Source organism: Oncorhynchus clarkii, chromosome 17 (assembly GCF_045791955.1).
Source record: "Oncorhynchus clarkii lewisi isolate Uvic-CL-2024 chromosome 17, UVic_Ocla_1.0, whole genome shotgun sequence".
Taxonomy (NCBI): Eukaryota; Metazoa; Chordata; class Actinopteri; order Salmoniformes; family Salmonidae; genus Oncorhynchus; species Oncorhynchus clarkii.
The window spans coordinates 13949572-13970651 of record NC_092163.1 but is presented as its reverse complement, the minus strand read 5'-3'; the positions used below and the strand labels follow the sequence as shown (position 1 = coordinate 13970651).

Genomic DNA, 21080 nt, shown 5'->3' with positions numbered 1-21080 from the left:
GACTGAATTTTTTTCCCATTCCTCCTTGCAAAACAGCTCGAGCTCAGTGAGGTTGGATGGAGAGCATTTGTGAACAGCAGTTTTCAGTTCTTTCCACAGATTCTCGATTGGATTCAGGTCTGGACTTTGACTTGGCCATTCTAACACCTGGATATGTTTATTTTTGAACCATTCCATTGTAGATTTTGCTTTATGTTTTGGATCGTTGTCTTGTTGGAAGACAAATCTCCGTCCCAGTCTCAGGTCTTTTGCAGACTCCATCAGGTTTTCTTTCAGAATGGTCCTGTATTTGGCTCCATCCATCTTCCCATCAATTTTAACCATCTTCCCTGTCCCTGCTGAAGAAAAGCAGGCCCAAACCATGATGCTGCCACCACCATGTTTGACAGTGGGGATGGTGTGTTCAGCTGTGTTGCTTTTACGCCTAACATAATGTTTTGCATTGTTGCCAAAAAGTTCAATTTTGGTTTCATCTGACCAGAGCACCTTCTTCCACATGTTTGGTGTGTCTCCCAGGTGGTTTGTGGCAAACTTTAAACGACACTTTTTATGGATATCTTTAAGAAATGGCTTTCTTCTTGCCACTCTTCCATAAAGGCCAGATTTGTGCAATATACGACTGATTGTTGTCCTATGGACAGAGTCTCCCACCTCAGCTGTAGATCTCTGCAGTTCATCCAGAGTGATCATGGGCCTCTTGGCTGCATCTCTGATCAGTCTTCTCCTTGTTTGAGCTGAAAGTTTAGAGGGACGGCCAGGTCTTGGTAGATTTGCAGTGGTCTGATACTCCTTCCATTTCAATATTATCGCTTGCACAGTGCTCCTTGGGATGTTTAAAGCTTGGGAAATCTTTTTGTATCCAAATCCGGCTTTAAACTTCTTCACAACAGTATCTCGGACCTGCCTGGTGTGTTCCTTGTTCTTCATGATGCTCTCTGCGCTTTTAACGGACCTCTGAGACTATCACAGTGCAGGTGCATTTATACGGAGACTTGATTACACACAGGTGGATTGTATTTATCATCATTAGTCATTTAGGTCAACATTGGATCATTCAGAGATCCTCACTGAACTTCTGGAGAGAGTTTGCTGCACTGAAAGTAAAGGGGCTGAATAATTTTGCACGCCCAATTTTTCAGTTTTTGATTTGTTAAAAAATTTTGAAATATCCAATAAAGTGTCGTTCCACTTCATGATTGTGTCCCACTTGTTGTTGATTCTTCACAAAAAAATACAGTTTTATATCTTTATGTTTGAAGCTTGAAATGTGGCAAAAGGTCGCAAAGTTCAAGGGGGCCGAATACTTTCGCAAGGCACTGTATATATATATTTACCCCAAAAATACGGGGGATTGGAAATGATGCAGACAATTACATTGGAAGCAACATCCGCAATATTAAGCTGATCCACCCCTTAAAATAAAATGAAAATTTAATTTTTAATTTTTTTTTTAAACTTGCTTGGTGTTGTCCGTTTGTAACGCCACTCATTACTTGTAGCTGTATAGTCCATCTATTTGTGTTGTTGGTCTTAGCTAATTAGCTAGCACTCACGCTGCTAGCACCGTCATGAAAAGGGGCGAGAGGGAAGCCCTTCAATATTATGTTTCTCTAAGTAGTGACAACGCTCGCGAGCAGGCAATGTTGAAAAGTCATCTTTAGACATCTTGTACTTCTCTCAAATGTAGTTTTGTAATTGAATAAAACAAGTGGACAACACAAAAAATTGCATCTGAAAAAGGTCAAGTTTTTGCTGTGAGCCAATGGGGTAACCTAGGTAACCACAGGTTGTTTCCCCCACAGGCGAGCAGGGCCACAACGTTCTATCTAATACCAACTGGGACTATGGCTGTAGCTACTACTTCTCAGACCTGACTCTGTCTCCTTGGTAACCAGCCTAGAAAGAATGAGTGTGAGTGTTCTGAAGCATTCTGATTGGATAAGACTGTGAGGCTCTGGACCACTATTAGAGGAGTCAGGTCGGGGAAAAAAGAGACACACAGAACATGTTTCTTTACCTCTATTGTCAGTGAGTATCTCTAAGAATTCTATCCCTACATCATCTCTGCTATGAGGACTTATCATTATTGCTGCATTCACATGCTAGTCGGGGAAAAAACGGAAACTCCGAAATGTCCGACTTGCTAACTGGTTGAACTAACTACAACCAGTTAGCAAGACGTACGTTTCTGAGTTCCCTAGTCAAATCAAATCAAATGTTATTGGTCGCATAAAGACATTTAGAACCCTAGCTTCAACAGTTCCGACTAGCACGTGAACCCGCCACTGCTGGCGAAATCCGAGGTGCACTGTAACAAGGCGTTGGTGTTGGAAATGTGCTTTGAATATGGATAACATTGTAGGCTACGGCCCACAGCTGCAGCAGGCCCCTCTTCATATCATGCACAGTGGCTTATAATAGGCACGCCATATATGGAGTTGTGGGAATGAGTTGGGATTTAAGTTAAAGAGTCCACTGTGTATTGGAGAGAGAGAGTTTGAGCGAGAGAGAACGAGAGAGAAAGAGAGAGAGAGGAGAGAGAGAAAAAGAGGGAGGGAGAGAGAGAGAAAGAGAGAGAGAGCGAGAGAGAGAGAGAAAAAGAGGGAGGGAGAGAGAGAGGAGATAGAGAAAGAGAGGGAGAGAAAGAGAGAGGAGAGAGAAAGAGAGGGAGAGAAAGAGGGGGAGAGAGGAGAGAGATGGAGAGAAAAGAGAGAGACAGGAGGACAAAGAGAGAGAGGAGAGTGAAAGAGAGACAGGAGAGAGAGAGGAGAGAGATGAGCTATGTACAGTGTTCTGATAATATAATATATTTTATAATATAATATATAATAATATATAATATATTTTTCTTATATCCTTTTTAAACCTTTTTGAGTGCAATGTTTACTGTTTACTATTTCTAATAGTTTTTTGTTGATGTTTTTGTTAAATCTGTTTCTTCTCACTTTTGTTTATTCACTTGCTTTGGCAATATAAACATTACGTTTCCCATGCCAAAAAAGCCCCTTTGAATTGAATCAAACTGAGAGAGAGAGAGAGAGAGAGAGAGAGAGAGAGAGAGAGAGAGAGAGAGAGCTCATGGACACGCTTCACTTCCTGTTGACGGTCATGTGACCTGTGAAGAGTGACTCAAGAGGAGCTACCCCTGGTTGAACCACACATTTGACAGAGCTCAGTGACAGAACACACAGTCACACACAGATAGACGCACAAGCACACAAAGACACACGCACACACTTGGCAGCTCCCCACTTATGAAACAAACTCACGACCCACATAACACTGAAGAACCATGGGATCCCACCATTTCCACGGTAATGATCACATGGTCCGACTGAGAATCAAACCAACTCTAAACAATCAGCAGCAGTCAGGTTGACTCAGTGTAGTGTCAACATAGTGAGTCTTTGTAGCTTGTAATGGTGGGCGGAGGCGGATTCATTTATTTCCTGGGTCTGCGGCCCAAATGGTACACTCCTCCCTATGCTGTACATTGCACTGCTTTTGACCAGAGCCTTTTGGAACCTGGTCAAACGTGGTGCACTATAGAGGGAATAGGGTGCCGTGTGAGATGCAGCCCTAGACTCTCTCTCTCTCTAGCAACTCGCTTTAATCCACTAATTACAAGACATGTTGGTGTAAACAAGGCAGGAAATGAAAGGGGGCTGAAGGGGGAGGGAGGGAAGGGTTCAAACTAATTGATATTCTGCCTGTCTAGTATTGCCAGAACAGAACGCAGGTTCTTCCCTTATTCCTTCTTAATCCTACCACTGTTCCCAGATCAGTTTGTGCTATCTTGTGATATTGACCATGTGAGTTAGGCAAGACAGCACGAACAGATCTGGGACCAGGCTTTACCACTCCAGCGCTATCCACACAAAAGACAGAGCGACTGAGGAGACGAATGGACAACATGAATCAAGTCTGGACACGCATTAGTGGCCTGAGGTATCGAGTTTCTAGAGACAGATGTCTGGATCCGGGGGAACAGGGGTTAGCGAATAGCGAGCTAGTGCTCCTTCCAAACACAATCATTCACAGTTGCGGCTCTATATATAAATTGGGACCTTGGCATTCGATCTCGACAAATCACAGCTCGGTGCCTCCAGGTGTCTTGATGGAACATGTATTAACCCATTTCAGAAGGGGGTGAGGTGATGTATGGATTCGAGTTTCTGGAGAAATTTGCTATATTCTGGTAAAGTCAATGGGGAGTGTTGTTAGGTTGTAACCCTGTAGGTTCCACTTGAAGCTCCCCAGTCCCAAGGCAACAGGTGCTGGGATGTGGTAATGTCCATCATAGCTCCAGCTCTCCTCTTCCAGCTTCCAGACTCCAGATCCGGCCTTGGCCTGGAACAAGACTCCAGGGAAAGGCTATGGAAGTCTTAGGAAGCCCATCATCATCATACCATGGATTGGAACGGGAATGGGATCCAGGGATTGGAATGGGAATGGGATCCGGGGGTTGGAATTTCAAGCTTACTGTGTATCCCAAGGCTTGGTGCCGTAGTTTTGGGGCTGGTCATTAACACGCTTTTGTAGGCGTTATTACACAACCGTGGGAACTGGAAAGACCCAATGGATCTTTGGGTCTAGATCTGTACACTATAACACACAGGTGAACTCTTGTCTTGCGGTTGTTCTACGTTCCCGAAGTGCTCGAGAAAGCATGAGCCCATGGGATGAAAGAACGCGAGAGAAACACTGAAAATTCCCATCATAGTACATTACTTAAATACTGTGGGAAACAAAACCAGTATCATGTCTCACTCTCTTAGTGTGAGAAGGTTGGCACTCTAGACAAGGGGTCTGATATCAATGTAGTTATCGCAGTAAATGTTGCTGTCAATCCTGAAAGCTTTGACGGTAGTTTTCCAGTAACCCTGCCACCCTCTTCCTGACCACAACTAACTCTACCCTTGATTCAGAACAACCTCTACTTCTGTGGCCAGTGGGCACAAACCCCATCAAAGCACAAAGAACATGGCTTCAGGTTACCAACTGCAGCTTTCTGCTTCAGTTAAAGGTAGAAAAATAGGCCAGCCAGCAGAGAGAGAGAGAGAGAGAGAGAGAGAGAGAGAGAGAGAGAGCCTTCAGCCCTCTAACGGTACCTAAATTAACCTAGCGCTCAGCCAACATTCTCAGAGTTTCCATGCTTGGAATCGGGACAAACTTTGAGCCACGTGGCCAGACCACAAGCCCAGAGAGAGAGGCAGCAGGAAGGGATGCCAGCGCCCCTGGTGTGTGCCCCGTACGCTCTGCCCGCGCTCCCAAGGGCGTGGAGGGGAAATGAGACTCCTGACAGAGATTGCATTTTTCTCCTTTCCACAAAAAAAAAAAAACAGGGTTATTTCAGGTCTATTTCATTATAAGACAATATAGTTCAAAGGAAAAGTGGGGCAGAGTTGAGAATCTGGTCATAGGACACGGTTGAGAATGCCAGCTGCTGTCTTGAACATGATTTCCGGCAAAATACTTTTGAGGCAAACCTTTATAAATCAAGGTTTAAATGAAAAGTTGTGTTTTTGTCGGTCTATTTCTAAAAAGGGATTTTGTATCTGAACTGAAGATCTTTCCTCAAAGCTCCTCCTGCCTATCCCCATCAGATGTAATCCGATTGAGGGGGAAAGCCAGAGAGAGAGAGGAGAGAGGGTGAAATTGGATCATCTGTAATATAAAGATTGGCTGGGTAATTGGGATGAGCAGCAGCAATACATCACGCGCACACAAATCCTCACAAGACCACCATCCTCAAAAGTCTCTAGCCCCTAGCTGTGCGAAAGCTAATGCATTTGACCTGTAGGTGGAGTGGGCCTCAGATTAGTTGAGAATTCGCTCTCCATTAAGAGCAAAACAAGAAAGGAAAGAGACAGAAACGAGGAAGAAAGACAGAGAGAGGGAGAGAGAGAAAGAGAGAGAGAGAGAGAGAGAGAGAGAGAGAGAGAGAGAGAGAGAGAGAGAGAGAGAGAGAGAGAGACAGCCGGATTATAATTAACGGTGTGAACCACTGTGTGAGAGAGAAGCCAGGTTCAGGGCCGTTCCAGGCTGACGAGGTAGTGATGAGAAGCCGTGTACTGACAGACAGACAGGACTGCTGTTGACTGAACCGTTGTTCATTAACACTAACCAAGGGTTCGGCTGGAGAGGAGCTATAGCTATTACAATGGCATAGAAGGACACCCGGTCCACTAACCAATGCTACCTATAGCTAAGGAGGATAGGATACCAGGAAAGTGGCATGAGACACGTCATACAGAGGTCCTTTGTGGTTTTATAGTTAACTAGAGTTCCCCACCTGACGAATTTGGCCTGCGGGTGATTTTATTTGGCCCTCCATGGTTTCTGAGCAAAAAAACATTTATATTTGTGATTTTATATATATATATAAGTGATTTTAATTTTGGGTGTCTGTTCCAAAGTATTCCCACGCATAATAGAGAGCTGTACACTGAGTGTACAAAACATTAGGAACACGTGCTCTCTCCATGACATAGAATCCAGCTGAAAGCTATGATCCCTCATTGGTGTCACTTGTTAAATCCACTTCAATCAGTAGAAATGAAGGGTTAAAGAAGGATTTTTTAAGCCTTGAGACAATTGAGACATGGATTGTGTTTGTGTGCCTTTCCGAGGGAGAACGGGCACGACAAAACATTTTAAGTGCCTTTGAACAGGGTATGGTAGAAGGTACCAGGCGCACCGGTTTGTGTCAAGAACTGCAACGCTGCTGGTTTTTTAACGCTCAACAGTTTCCCGAGTGTATCAAGAATGGTTCACCACCCAAAGGACATCCAGCCAACTTGACACAAATGTGGGAAGCGTTGGGAGTCAACATGGGCCAGCATCCCCTGTGGAACGCATCCGACAACTGAGTCAATGCCCTGACGAATTGAGGCTGTTCTGAGGGCAAAGGGAGAGTGTATTAGGGCGCTGTTCCTAATGTTCTGTACACTCAGTATATGTGATCGTATTCAAATGTCAAGCAAGGTTTCAAATTATTATGTTTTAGTCAAATATGATATATTTTTGGGCTTCTTGCGGTCAATTTGCTGTCTACAAATGATTTGTAATTATGTTCAGGCCCCCCAACCAGTTGATGATCCCTGCTCTAGAGTATTGTACCTGTAGCCTATATGGGTGTGGTCTTGAACCTTTACCCTGATCAGGAAAAAACACAGAACCCTATTAATGTATGGGTATGTATTCTATATCCTGTAAGCCACATTCTCTGAGCTGTAGCTGTAAATGTAACCCTGCTATTTCATACTATACTCAGATGTCACTGCCACAACAGTACAATTTCTCCAACCAACCTTCAACTCTGTGTAATGTCTATCCACTGCGACCGCCCTGCAAACTAAAAACAGTTTACACAGTGTGTTCTCGGACAAAGAGATGTACCTTCCTTCAATCAAAAAACGTATTATTTATAAAAATCCAAAGGACATTTCTATGAAACCTTGAACGACTCCACTCTGCAAGCCATAGCACTAGCTATTGATGTTTAAGGGAAAAACCTTTCAAGTGTTTTTATCGACTGAGACTCCCCCTCAGCCTGAGAAGACCTTGAGTTGAACAGGAGGCCTGTAATTATATATATATATATATATATATATATATATATATATAGAGAGAGAGAGAGAGAGAGAGAGAGAGAGAGAGAGAGAGAGAGAGAGAGAGAGAGAGAGAGAGAGAGAGAGAGAGAGAGAGAGAGAGAGTTAGAGAGAGAGAGCTACAGACGAAGTCTTTCAGTGGCCATATGTCTTCTGATAACAGGTGGTTAGATGGGAGAAGTAAACAGGAAAGAGCTGTTGGCCCAGTGCAAGGCATTGGAAATATTTGACTAGATGAAAAGAGTGTTGGAGGGCAATGAGAGACTGGAGTGTGAAACTGACAGACAGGCACACAGTGGTGTACATACTGTACATGTTATGCACACACACACACACCTATACTGTATAAAGATAGAAACATGCAAACAGGCAAGGATTCTCTCTGCCATACATATATGCATGCACACACACACACACACACACACACACACACACAATGACTTCCAGTCCTTGACAAGGGGCTCTCAACCTCTTCACAGAGAACACAAAGCAGTCACACTGAAGTCTCCTTCTCCTCCACACACGTACAGAGTAGAGAAACACTAGTGCTGCTAACCTAAACAACGAAGGCTAGGTGGGTCTCTCTCTCCTCTCTCTTTCTTTCCCTCTCACTCTCTCTCTCTCCTTCCCCCTAAACGCACCTCAGCTCAGTCACTCCTCAGCTCAGTCACTCCTCAGCTCAGTCACTCCTCAGCTCAGTCACTCCTCAGCTTAGTCACTCCTCAGCTTAGCCACTCCTCAGTTTAGCCACTCCTCAGCTTAGTCACTCCCCAGCTTAGTCACTCCTCAGCTTAGCCACTCCTCAGCTCAGTCACTCCTCAGCTTAGTCACTCCTCAGCTTAGTTACTCCTCAGCTTAGTCACTCCTCAGCTTAGCCACTCCTCAGCTTAGTCACTCCACAGCATAGCCACTCCTCAGCTTAGTCACTCCTCAGCTTAGCCACTCCTCAGCTTAGTCACTCCACAGCATAGCCACTCCTCAGCATAGCCACTCCTCAGCATAGCCACTCCTCAGCTTAGCCACAGTGTGAGCTTTGGGCCATGATGAAACGTCCCACAAACAGACTGCACTCCGTTTATTCATCCTAAATTTAGCTCTCTCTCCTAATCCCTTGCGCCAAGGCTGTGGGAAACGGCTACATATTTCCCCCTCCGTATTTCCCCCTCCGTCCCAACCTGAGCGAAGACCCGAGCCAGTCTGTCCTGTGAAGTGCCCAATTGTACGCCAGCGGCGCTAAGCACGAAGCACAAGAATAGTGCCTGTGTCTGACGTGTAGGTGTCTTTCCTGTCCCACAGCTGAAAAACACTCTCTCCAATCTGGGCCTCTCTCCTCCATCGTGGTCGCGCAAGACTCCAACACCATCATCAAGTTTGCTGACGACGCAATGACGATGAGGCAGCCTATAGGGAGGAGGGCAGACACCTGGCGGTGCGGTGCCAGGACAACCACCTCTCCCTCAACGTCAGCAAGATAAAGGAGCTGGTCGTGGACGACAGGAAACGGAGGGCCGAGCACGCCCCCATCCACATCGAAGGGGCTGTAGCGGAGCGGGTTGACAGCTTCAAGTTCCTCTGTGTCCACGTCACTAAGGATCTATCATGGGTCCGTACACACCCACACAGTTGTGAAGAAGGCACGACAGCTCCTACCCCCAGGCCATAAGACTTCTAAACAAGACTGCTAAATAGCTCATCAAATAGCAAACCACACTACCTGTATTGACCCGTTTTTGCACTAACTCTCTTGCACTGACTCTACGCACACACAGTGGACTCTACCCACACACTCACACATACTTACACTGACACTCCAACACACACATAACATGCACACAGATGCATACTGACGGCACACACACACACTTTCACACTCACCACATACGCTGCTGCTGTTACTGTCTATTATCTATCCTGTTGTCTGGTCACTTTAACCCTACCTACAGTTGAAGTCGGAAGTTTACATACAGAGCTGGTGTAACAACTTTTCTATGGGAATGAGGTCAGGGCTTTGAGATGGCCACTCTAATACCTTGACTTTGTTGTCCTTAAACCATTTTGCCACAACTTTGGAAGTATGCTTGAGGTCATTGTCCATTTGGAAGACCCATTTGCGAACAAGCTTTAACTTCCTGACTCATGTCTTGAGATGTTGCTTCAATATATCCACATAATTTTCCTTTCTCATGAAGCCATCTATTTTGTGAAGTGCACCAGTCCCTCCTGCAGCAAAGCACCCCACAACATGATGTTGCCAGCCTCGTGCTTCACGTTTGGGATGGTGTTCTTCGGCTTGCAATTTTCCCATTTTTCCTCCAAACATAACGATGGTCATTATGGCCAAACAGTTCTATTTTTGTTTCATCAGGCAAGAGGACATTTCTACAAAAAGTATGATCTTTGTCCCCATTTGCAGTTCAAACCATAGTCTGGATTTTTAATGGCGGTTTTGGAGCAGTGGCTTCTTCCTTGCTGAGCGGCCTCTCAGGTTATGTTGATATAGGACTCGTTTTACCGTCTATATAGATACTTTTGTATCTGTTTCCTCCAGCATCTTCACAAGGTCCTTTGCTGTTGTTCTGGGATTGATTTGCACTTTTCGCACCAAAGTGCGAAAATCTCCTTCCTGAGGGGTATGACGGCCTCGTGGTCCCACGGTGTTTGTACTTGCGTACTATTGTTTGTACAGATAAACGTGGTACCTTCAGGCATTTGGAAATTGCTCCCAGGGATGAACCAGACTTGTGGAGGTCTCTCGTTTGTTTTTGAGGTCTTGGCTGATTTTGTTTGATTTTCCCATGATGTCAAGCAAAGAGGCACTGAGTTTGAAGATAGGCCTTGAAATACATCCACAGGTACACCTCCAATTGACTCAAATGATGTAAATTAGCCTATCAGAAGCTTCTAAAGCCATGACATCATTTTCTGGAATTTTCCAAGCTGTTTAAAGGCACAGTCAACTTAGTGTATATAAACTTTTGACCCACTGGAACTGTGATACAATTAATTATAAGTGAAATAACCTGTCTGTAAACAATTGTTGAAAAAATTACTTGTGTCATGCACAAAGTCCTAACCAACTTGCTAAAACTATAGTTTGTTAACAAGAAATTTGTGGAGTGGTTGAAAAACGAGTTTTAATGACTACAACCTAAGTGTATGTAAACTTCCGACTTCAACTGACGCAATTACCTCGTACCCCTGCACAGTGACTCGGTTCTGGTACCCTCTGTATATAGTCATGTTTATATATTTATATTTACATACTATTATTCCATCCCTTTAGATTTATGTGTATTATGTAGTTGTTGGGGAATTGTTATATTACTTGTTAGACATTACTGCACTGTCGGAACTAGAAGCACAAGCATTTCACTACACTCGCCTTAATATATACTAACCATGTGTATGTGACCAATAAAATTATATTTGATTTGTTATTTTTACTCGTTATTGTTATTCGTTATTCACTGTGTTTTTAGTGTCACTATTTCTATTTCCTTTTTTCTTTTTTAAAAATCTTTAACTCTGCATTGTTGGAAAAGAACCCGTGCGTAAGCATTTCACTGTCAGCCTACAGCCGCTGTTTACGAAGCATGTGACAAATACAATTCGATTTGATCCCTCTCCATCTCGCTCTATCTCCCTATGTGTCTCTCTCTCTCCCTTCCTCCCTCCCTCTTTCTCCACTCTGGGCTCATAAAGTAGTCCTTTATTCCTGACCCTAGACAATGGGAACCCTATTGCCCAGCCTAGCCTTGCCTAGCGCAGCAGCACAGTACAGAACATCCAAAGAGCACCAACAAGGACGAGAGGGCCAAGAGGAACGAGGGGGCCGAGGGAGCTGAAGCTATTCAGCCGTCCATCCTTGGAGATGCCATATCAATAATGCTGTGTGGTCTAGATGTGATTCAATCAAAGAGTCCTCGGTCCGAGGGTAAGGGATTCTACTTTTGGGCGACCTTCGTTTTCAAAGCTCTGGCAGAGGGATACTGTATAATTTACTGAGCGGAGTTGAATTGAATATGGGCTGCCTCGGTCCTGGCTACACAGTAGGCTTTTGTGAATGTTTTTCAAAGGGCATAACATACATCAACTATGCAAGTGGAATTTGACAGCGTAAGTGGAATGCAAGGCAAAATATGTGAATATCCATATGTTTTTTATCAATAAACAATCTCAAATATTCAACTGAGAAAGATTTGTCAAACTTCAGTAGCATTAGCATCCCGAAACCTAAAGATTCCGTCAGAAGCCATGGTCAGTCAGAGAGACTTGCGAACAGAGGAAAGAGAGGGATGTGGAGAGGAATACAGAATGGAGGAGAGCCTCATAAAAACATCAGTCAGTCTGTTAGTTCCCTCCTTCAGAAGAATGGTTTCAAAAAAAATACCCGCCTTGTGCCAGACTGAAGGACACAGGCCCATTCACAGATCCCTCAGAGGTTCCTCAAATGACAGGGGCTACTCATCATTAGGGAAGGGACTTTTTCCTAACTGGGAAAAACTCCACGTACAAATCACAACCTAAACTAAAACTTGCGAGGGTGATATGTTGAAGATATATGTCGGATTAAAAGGGTTTTCAGTGTCACTATTACTATTAAGTTGGTATAAGAAGCAATAGAAGCTCCCATAAATGTCTTTGGCCTTCCCAGTGCCCATGGGCACACTTAGTTCCTGTTCCAACTGGTTTCCTTTCAGACGCCTGGAAACAGAGTAGTCGACTAACTGGTCATAACTTGAACATAAGTAGAGAGTCACTATATTAACATGACTGTAGACAAGCCAGGACGGTCCAGTCATGTGCCTGACTAGTACTAATGACTCGGATGAGTTGTTTTGTAATCAACAGGATATGGGAAGGTACAGAAATAAGTTTGAGAGCACTGATTGTGTCATTTCATTCACACTCCCCCCAGAACAGTCCCTCTTCCTTTCTTTCTTCCCTTGCACCTAATCTCACCCCTCTCTTTCCATCCCCTGCCTTGTTGTTAGATAGGACCTGTCCACTTCTCAGGTGAAGTGAGAGAAAAATCAATCTTTCAACTCTGGCCTCACGTAACCCAAACTGAACTACTGAAGAGGAACGATAGAGAAAAGACAGAGACAAAGAAGGAGAGAGAGAGAGAGAGAGAGAGAGAGAGAGAGGGAGAGAGAGAGATAGATAAATAAGGAAGGAGAGAGAGAGAGAGAGAGAGAGAGATAGAGAAATAAGGAAGGAGAGAGAGAGAGAGAGAGAGAGAGAGAGAGAGAGAGAGAGACAGAGAGAGAGAGAGAGAAATAAGGAAGGAGAGAGAGAGATAGAGAGGTAAGTTCCACAAATCTGTGAACGAGAAGGGCCTTCTATGCCATCAAAAGGAACATAAAATTCGACACACCAATTAGGATCTGGCTAAAAATACTTAATACAGTTATAGAACGCATTGCCCTTTATGGTTGTGAGGTCTGGGGTCCGCTCACCAACCAAGATTTCACAAATTGAGACTGCATGCAGAATTCTGCAAAAATATCTTCTGTGTACAACGTAAAACACCAGATAATGCATGCAGAGCAGAATTAGGCTGATACCCACTAATTATCCAAATCCAGAAAAGAGACGTTAAATTCTACAACCACCTAAAAGGAAGCGATTCCAAGACCTTCCACAACAAAGTCATCACATACAGAGAGATGAACCTGGAGAAGAGTCCCCTAAGCAAGCTGGTCCTGGGGCTCTGTTCACAAACACAAACAGACACCACAGAGCCCCAGCACAGCAACACAATTAGACCCAACCAAATCATGAGAAAACAAAAAGATAATTATTACACATTGGAAAGAATTAACAAAAAAACAGATCAAACTAGAATGCTATTTGGCCCTAAACAGAGAATACACAGTGGCAGAATACCTGCCCACTGTGACTGACCCAAAATGAAGGAAAGGTTGACTATGTACAGACTCAGTGAGTATAGTCTTGGTATTGAGAACGGTAGACATGGCTCTCAAGAGAAGACAGGCTATGTGCACACTGCCCACAAAATGAGGTGGAAACTGAGCTGCACTTCCTAACCTCCTGCCCAATGTATGACCATATTAGAGAGACATATTTCCCTCAGATTACACAGATCCACAAAGAATTTAAAAAACAAATCTAATTGTGATAAACTATTGGGTGAAATTCCACAGTGTGCCATCACAGCAGCAATGTTTGTGACCTATTTCCACAAGAAAAGGGCAACCAGTGAAGAACAAACACCATTGTAAATACAACCCATATTTATGTTTATCTATTTTCCCTTTTATACTTTAACTATTTGCACATTGTTGACAAACTGTATATATACGTAATATGACATTTGAAATGTATTTATGCTTTTGGAACTTTTGTGAGTGTAATGTTAACTGTTAATTTATTGTTTATTTCACTTCTGTTTATTATCTATTTCACTTGCTTTGGCAATGTAAACATATGGTTCCCATGCCAAGAAACCCCTTAAATTGAGAGAGATCGATAAATAAAAGATTTTAAAAAGAAAGAGAGCAAGAGTGGGAAAGCGAGAGAGAGAGAGTGAGCCAGAGAAGAGAGAGAGAGCGAGAGCAATAAATAAAAGCGAGAGAGCGAGAGAAAGCGAGAGAGAGAGATAAATAAAAGCGAGAGAGCGAGAGAGAGAGATAAATAAAAGAGAAAAAAAAGAGAAAAAGAGAAAGACAGACAGATAATTAAAGAAAGAAAGAGAGAGACCAACCCTTTCCTTGAAGCTGAGAAATTGGGGGGAAATAATCCAAATGATGAAGTAGGAGATGGTTCCCTGTTGTGAGATTCTAGTATCATTTGAAATGAATAGTCTCTCTATCACCAGTTAATAGCTTCTTCTCTGCATTGATAACACACACACACACACACACACACACACACACACACACACACACACACACACACACACACACACACACACACACACACACACACACACACACACACACACACACACACAGGAACACACACACAAAGACTACAGTGGGCACCCACTAGCACTAATATATATCCTGTTACCAGTGCCTTAATGCATTCATAAACTCACCGAGTTAGAAAACACATTACAGTGTACTCTAAATGCAATTAAGGGTTGTATTACCTTACCCATTCAACTGAGGCCAAATATCTTTATTTATGCTACACTCTGGTCCTGTGTCACCAATACACAACCCTTAACCTTAAAGAGAGGTCAGAGGTCAAAGGTCACGGGATATTCTACACGTGTACAGAGTGCTAACTACTTCTGGTGCTTCTGTCGACCTACACGGCTTGGAACTCTCCACCCTCACAGTAGTTGGTCATTTTGGTGGACACATTCATCCAAAGCAACACACAGTCCGTGCATGTGGCCCGAGCTAGAACTGAACCCACAACGTTGGCCTTCTCCACACCACACTGTAACCATCTGAGCCATCGGGACAAAGTCAACTCGCACCCGTCCTCTAAATCCATTATGTCAGCTGTTGTGAATAACAGTTGTGCAGCTTCTGCCTGTGGATATAGAGAGGTGCTGCCCATTCAGGGTTTGCAAAGGCTGCTGGGAGCAGCGGGGTCTCTTTGGACCAGATACATGTTTACACAAGAGAGGCTCCAGGTCTGTCTGAAAACATCAGGGTGAAAAAGAGAGACAGAGAGATGAAAGACAGAGTTTCCAGTGTATATCCTTTCTCCTGGCATAAGGGCTTAGTTAATAGTTAATAACATCCCCTTGTGTGAGGGTATTAAGAGAAGACCAATTATTGTTGCCAATGGTAGTCTCTTTGACTACAGCCGTGTGTCTCAGATTTGAGGTGGAAGTTTTGCCCTTAATTAACCACAGATCTAGGATCAGAGTATCATAGCCCAAACATCTAACCTTCAGGAGGATTTAAAGAAACATCTGACCCTGGACTAGTGGTTAGGGGCAACTTGACCTACTCTTGTGTCGATCAACGACATTAAGAGATCCTCAAAGCCAGCTATATTAACAGTTGCATAGCCAGATGTGCTAGACTGAAAACTAGTCATTACTAGCCTATATCAAGGTTTTAACAGGTCTCTCTCGCAAAACTGTGTATGTCAGTGAGACAAACCTGCATAAGTAAAGGTTGAATAAATAAAGAAATGCATTTGGTTGTGAATGCTGCTTTCTTTGACAACACAATAAACTATAGACTTAGTCTAGGGGACGTTTGGACTCTCCACCTAGTCTGAGGACCTCTGCCCTTCTCAATCAGAAAAGCTAACTAAATCAATCTTTCTGTTGGTGACTGAGTAGTTCTGTGTGAAACCATCCACAACCCATTAGAGGCCATTAGCTCCCAAGCAGCAATTTGAACCTCTCGTGTGTGTGTGTGTGTGTGTGTGTGTGTGTGTGTGTGTGTGTGTGTGTGTGTGTGTGTGTGTGTGTGTGTGTGTGTGTGTGTGTGTGTGTGTGCTCACCTATATCTCCTCATAGCCTACGTTTCAGCAGTGGAACCAAGATACAAACTTCCTCAGTCAACCCTGTTTATTATTCTACCTTTGCTTTATTACACATTGGGAGTAATCACTTCTATGGGGGAGGCTATTTTCCATTGCACCCACTGGTTATCAATGGGACCTTTGAGGGTAGGAACCTTCCTCCCCTGATTGAAACATCATTTCCTGTCAGGCTGCACACTAAGGCTATTGAGATCAACCCAAGTCTTTCTCTATGTATGGCTCTTTCATATTGACCAGAATGACCGGGAGATCCCAAGACCTATGCTGCTACTCTGCCTATCAGCTTGCAAAGAGCAGGGGTGTAGAGAGTGTATGTACACACACACACACAATCTCCTCAACCTGCAGGGTTTTTACTGCAGCAGCCCAGCTCCCATTCCAAAGAAAATACAGGTCTAAACTGAAGGGTAGTTTTGGCATGTTAAACATAAGAGTCATGTAAGCTTATATGTGAAACGCTCCAATAGTCACCACACACACACACACACATCACCTGAGAGTCCCTCGGCAGGCCGCTATAAAACATGCTACAGTACATTAAATTACTATATAACAGCCTGTCAGCTCCTTGACGTTTTGGGGCCAAGGCAGAGATGAGTGTGTGTGTGTGTGTGTGTGTGTGTGTGTGTGTGTGTGTGTGTGTGTGTGTGTGTGTGTGTGTGTGTGTGTGTGTGTGTGTGTGTGTGTGTGTGTGTACGTGTTGTATCACTACTGCGTCTCTGAGGCTACAAGAGATACAGACCATACCTCTCCCCCACTCCCAGACCAATTACTAAAACTCACATTGATTCATTGACTCAACCATGTGTGGAGAATAGCAGTGCAGGCATGTTTTTAAAGAATAATCCCTCACAACGCTCAGAGTATAATCTCAAAAAAGAGACAGTGAAAGCATACCGTTTTGAGATAGAAAAATAGACGTTCTGATCTGCTATGATTCTGTCTCAATAAAACCAGATGTTTGGATAGAAATACATATATCCATTGAAGAGCGTAGGCGAGGACAGGAGAGAGTCAACATTACCTGAAGGTCAAAGAATTTGCTGTATCTCCTGTAGATTATGTGGGAGGTGTTGTCAGAGTATGTGACATTGATGAGATACACCTGCAACGAGAGGAAGCGCATGGTTAACACTGTGGACAAGACACACGGCATACCAAGGCAACAACCCCTGCGCTTCAAAGGTCAATGACACGAACATATATCTGTCAAGGTGTAATAGCGGGTGAACATCATGGTGATCTCATTCACCTTCTCTAAACATTGAACCTCTGCACTTCCTGCCCCAGCCACAAGTTACAATTACAACATCCATTCCCATTCAAGTGGATGGGGCTTTGTCTGAGGCGTTTTGTTCCTTCCAGTAACTATATTTATATGATAGACGACGTATAGAAACCGACCGTTATGTTCCAGACCCGGAGGGTTGGTAATGTAATTGATGCTGATATCATCTCCGGCTTTAATCTTACATAGGGGAACATAGGAAAGATATCAAGGAGTCTGGAAAATTCCCATAAGAGAGGTCAGTCAGGACGGTTGAATGGGTTGGACCTTTATGATGGATATCTACAGAGGAAGTGTTGTGCCAATATACAGTAGGATATCTGGTGAAATGGCTATTTGAAGTCACAAACTAGCAAGCAACAAACATAACGTTAAAACTAGACTGTTAAAATCAAGGCTAACTGCTGCTGAACATAGCCTTTCACCGTTCTAATATGCTATAGTACTGAGGACCTTGAGGTTAAGTCCCAAACCTTAACCATTGTCCCTTTGGCTTCATTGTTCTCAGCCCAATCTCTGCTACAAAAACACACAATTTGTTGAAGTTCATAGAGATTCCATATACTTCATAATCATAAAGCATGTCAAACATGTTCACATCTGGCGTTTACTCCAAATCAAGGCAAAGATTGCGATCAAAAACAGCCATTGTCAAATAATTGACAATCAAATAAGATTTTGTCAGCCAACCAAGTAGGCTAAATGAAGCTACAGCACTGTGTAGGCCTATGGTTGCACTTTGAGAACTAAATGTCGTCGACTTGTCAATATAGAAACAATTCACCTCAGGAAATATAGCCATCTTCACTATGCCTAGAGATGAAAATCACCTCATGATATGTTGGCCATTGAAAATCAAGTTCCCCTTGTGAAGTGTCAGACACAGGTGTTTCCCTAATCCCCTGGCCTACTAGCACAGCGAACCCTCATCCTAATACATCTTACACACTGGTCCCTGCAGCAACCTGCCAAGAACAGTCATAACAGCTAGCCTTAGAAGAATTAGCCCAAACAAAAGAGACCTGGCGTAAGAGAATCAGCCACTTGAAACAAAATACTCTCCCAAGAACAAAGCTCTGTGTTAAAAGGCCTTGTTGCTGCTGGAATGACACCAGCTATTGCTGGCTAGCTTCCAACGTGAGTGTTTTCACAATTCTCACCCATGGAAATGTTACGCTAACATCCAAGCCACTGGAAGTATGTCATGCTAATGCTAAGCTAATGACGTGATAGTGACTCCATAGGGTTAGTGTCAACGGCTTGGTTTGATTTGTATTGTGTTAGCGAGTAGCGGCTCCAGCACTAGCCTTTTCACTCCCATGGAAATATTATGCTAAAATCAAAGCCACTGTTATGTTATGCTAGTGACCTGTTAGCGACTCCTATGGCGATGTCTACTTGAAGTCTGTCAGGCTATGCTATGCTAGCTAATGAGGTGTTAGTGGCTCCATAGGACTTTACCCTTTCAAAGGCTTGGCTTGATTTGTGTTGCTGCTGCCAAAGTCAGTGGCACTGGAGGGTTGGTGAATTTACTTACTGGAGTCTTTACAGAGTCTGTAGTCAGACAGACAAGTTATTCTGTAAGGACCTCACATGTTGTGTTCCACCTTCAGCAAAGTAGGCTATCCTTTACCAGAAACACTATACATCACCAAACATTAAACCATATTTTTACAGCTCAAGGCCGAACAAGAAACTACGTAATGAATCAAAACGGAAAGCCAAAACTCAGGGAGGTTAGATGAATGAAGAAAGTGTTAGTGCATAGCAATCCACATTGATATGGACTTTATCTGACACCATTTCCCTTGGAGGGTCTGGAAGAGCTGCATGCTGCATGGTGTGGGTGCCTAACACCCCACAAGTGTGTGTGTGTATGTGTGTGTGTATGTGTGTGTGTGTGCGTGTGTACGCCTCAAGCAAGTGTGTGTGGGCTTGACCTGACTTTCAGAGAGTGGGTGTGTTGTTCTATAAATGCTTTTGACCTGACCGGCATGTTGCCATCCTCCCTCCTCCACCGCCCGATGCCACTTGGCTGCTTAATTTGACCGTGGAGCAAAACCTCTCTGGGATGTGCCAACAGAGGGAGGGAGGGAGGGAGGGAGGGAGGGAGGGAGGGAGGGAGGGAGAACTTAGTTAAAACGATCCCATCCCAAACAGCAGAACAGATGGATCTATCCTCATAGGAACCACAATGAAAAACAGAACTAGTCTATCCACACCACACAACCCACGCCCAAAATATCAAGCTTAAACCTAATGCCCTCGTCCCAACCTAAAATAGACTATGTCGTCCCTCAGGGAGTGAATGGGATTTAATGTGAGCTAACAGCCTAGTACAGCCCATCACTACCTGAAAGCAAAACAAACCTACACTGTAGGTGTCACCTCAATTATATTTCTGGATTGACATAGGATTGACTGTGGAGAATAGTGCTGTTTGACAGCTTGAAAAGTTTTTTTTTCCACTCTCAGATGAGGGTAAAAAATTCCAGCAACGCTTTAAAATAGCACGTAGATGCGTTGCAGGTTGACTCATGGTTCAAGTACAGCCAGTCGTGAGCGGCTGTTGGTCCACACAGCCAAAACACTCTGAATCATTATTTTAGGGGACCAACACACACACACACACACACACACACACACACACACACACACACACATAAAGTTACTCCCTAGTTGTCAGTTAGAGGGAGTTAGATTTGTTTTCTAATGTTACACAGGTTTAACACATTTGAACAACACAGTGTTATAAGAGTGAGTTGTCTTCCCAGCAACAGAAGGTGTGCTGATGGAATCCCAGATGGTGGGTCGTCAAGTGTTGCCGCACCGTTCAAATCAAGATAAAATCCCGGCCTTGCCATACGGTTAGACATTCTTCAATAGTATGCATGTCTGGGCAAATCAAACAATGTTGCAATTTCAAAACAGAAAACAAAAGAGAATGTAGATAATATTATATTTAATATGTATTTATAAATAAGTTTATACATGACCTTTTACTGCATAACACCCCCTATTCTACTACACTCTAGTTCCTTGGTGTCCACATCACCAACAAACTAACATGGTCCAAGCACACCAAGACAGTCATGAAGAGGGCACGACAAAACCAACTGCACCATCGAGAGCATCCTGACGGGTTGCATCACCGCCTGGTATGGCAGCTGCTCGGCATTCGACCAAGGCACCACAGAGGGTAGTGCGTACGGTCCAGTACATCACTGGGCCCAAGCTTCCTGCCATCCAGGACCTCTATACCAGGCGGTGTCAGAGGAAGGCCCTAAAATTGTCAAAGACCCCAGCCACCCTAGTCATAGACTGTTCTCTCTGCTACCACACGGCAAGCGGTACCGGAGTGCCATGTCTAGGTCCAAGAGGATTCTAAACAGCTTCTTCCCCCAAGCCATAAGACTCCTGAACATCTAATCGAATGGCTACCCAGACTATTTGCAATGCCCCCAACTTTTATGCTGCTGCTACTCTCTGTTATTATCTATGCATAATCACTTGAATAACTACCTACATGTAAATATTACCTCAATTACCTCGACTAACCGGTGCCCCCTGTATATAGCCTCGCGATTGTTATTTTTCGGCTGCTCTTTAATTATTTGTTACATTTAATTATTTATTTTTTGTATTTTTCTTAAAACTGCATTGTTGGTTAAGTGCTTGTAGGAAGTATTTCACTGTAA

At 43.7% G+C, this 21080-nt stretch overlaps 1 protein-coding gene across 4 annotated transcripts in view; it reads right to left on the bottom strand.

The window, feature by feature from the left end:
• The window catches only part of LOC139370315 (SH3 and PX domain-containing protein 2A-like), a 126703-nt gene that overhangs the window by 98749 nt on the left and 6874 nt on the right, over window positions 1-21080 (bottom strand). For all 4 annotated transcript variants that reach the window (XM_071109715.1, XM_071109714.1, XM_071109717.1 and 1 more), the window contains exon 2: window positions 17119-17199. In XM_071109715.1, coding sequence (XP_070965816.1) covers window positions 17119-17199 — 81 coding nt within the window. The remainder of the gene's footprint in view (window positions 1-17118; window positions 17200-21080) is intronic.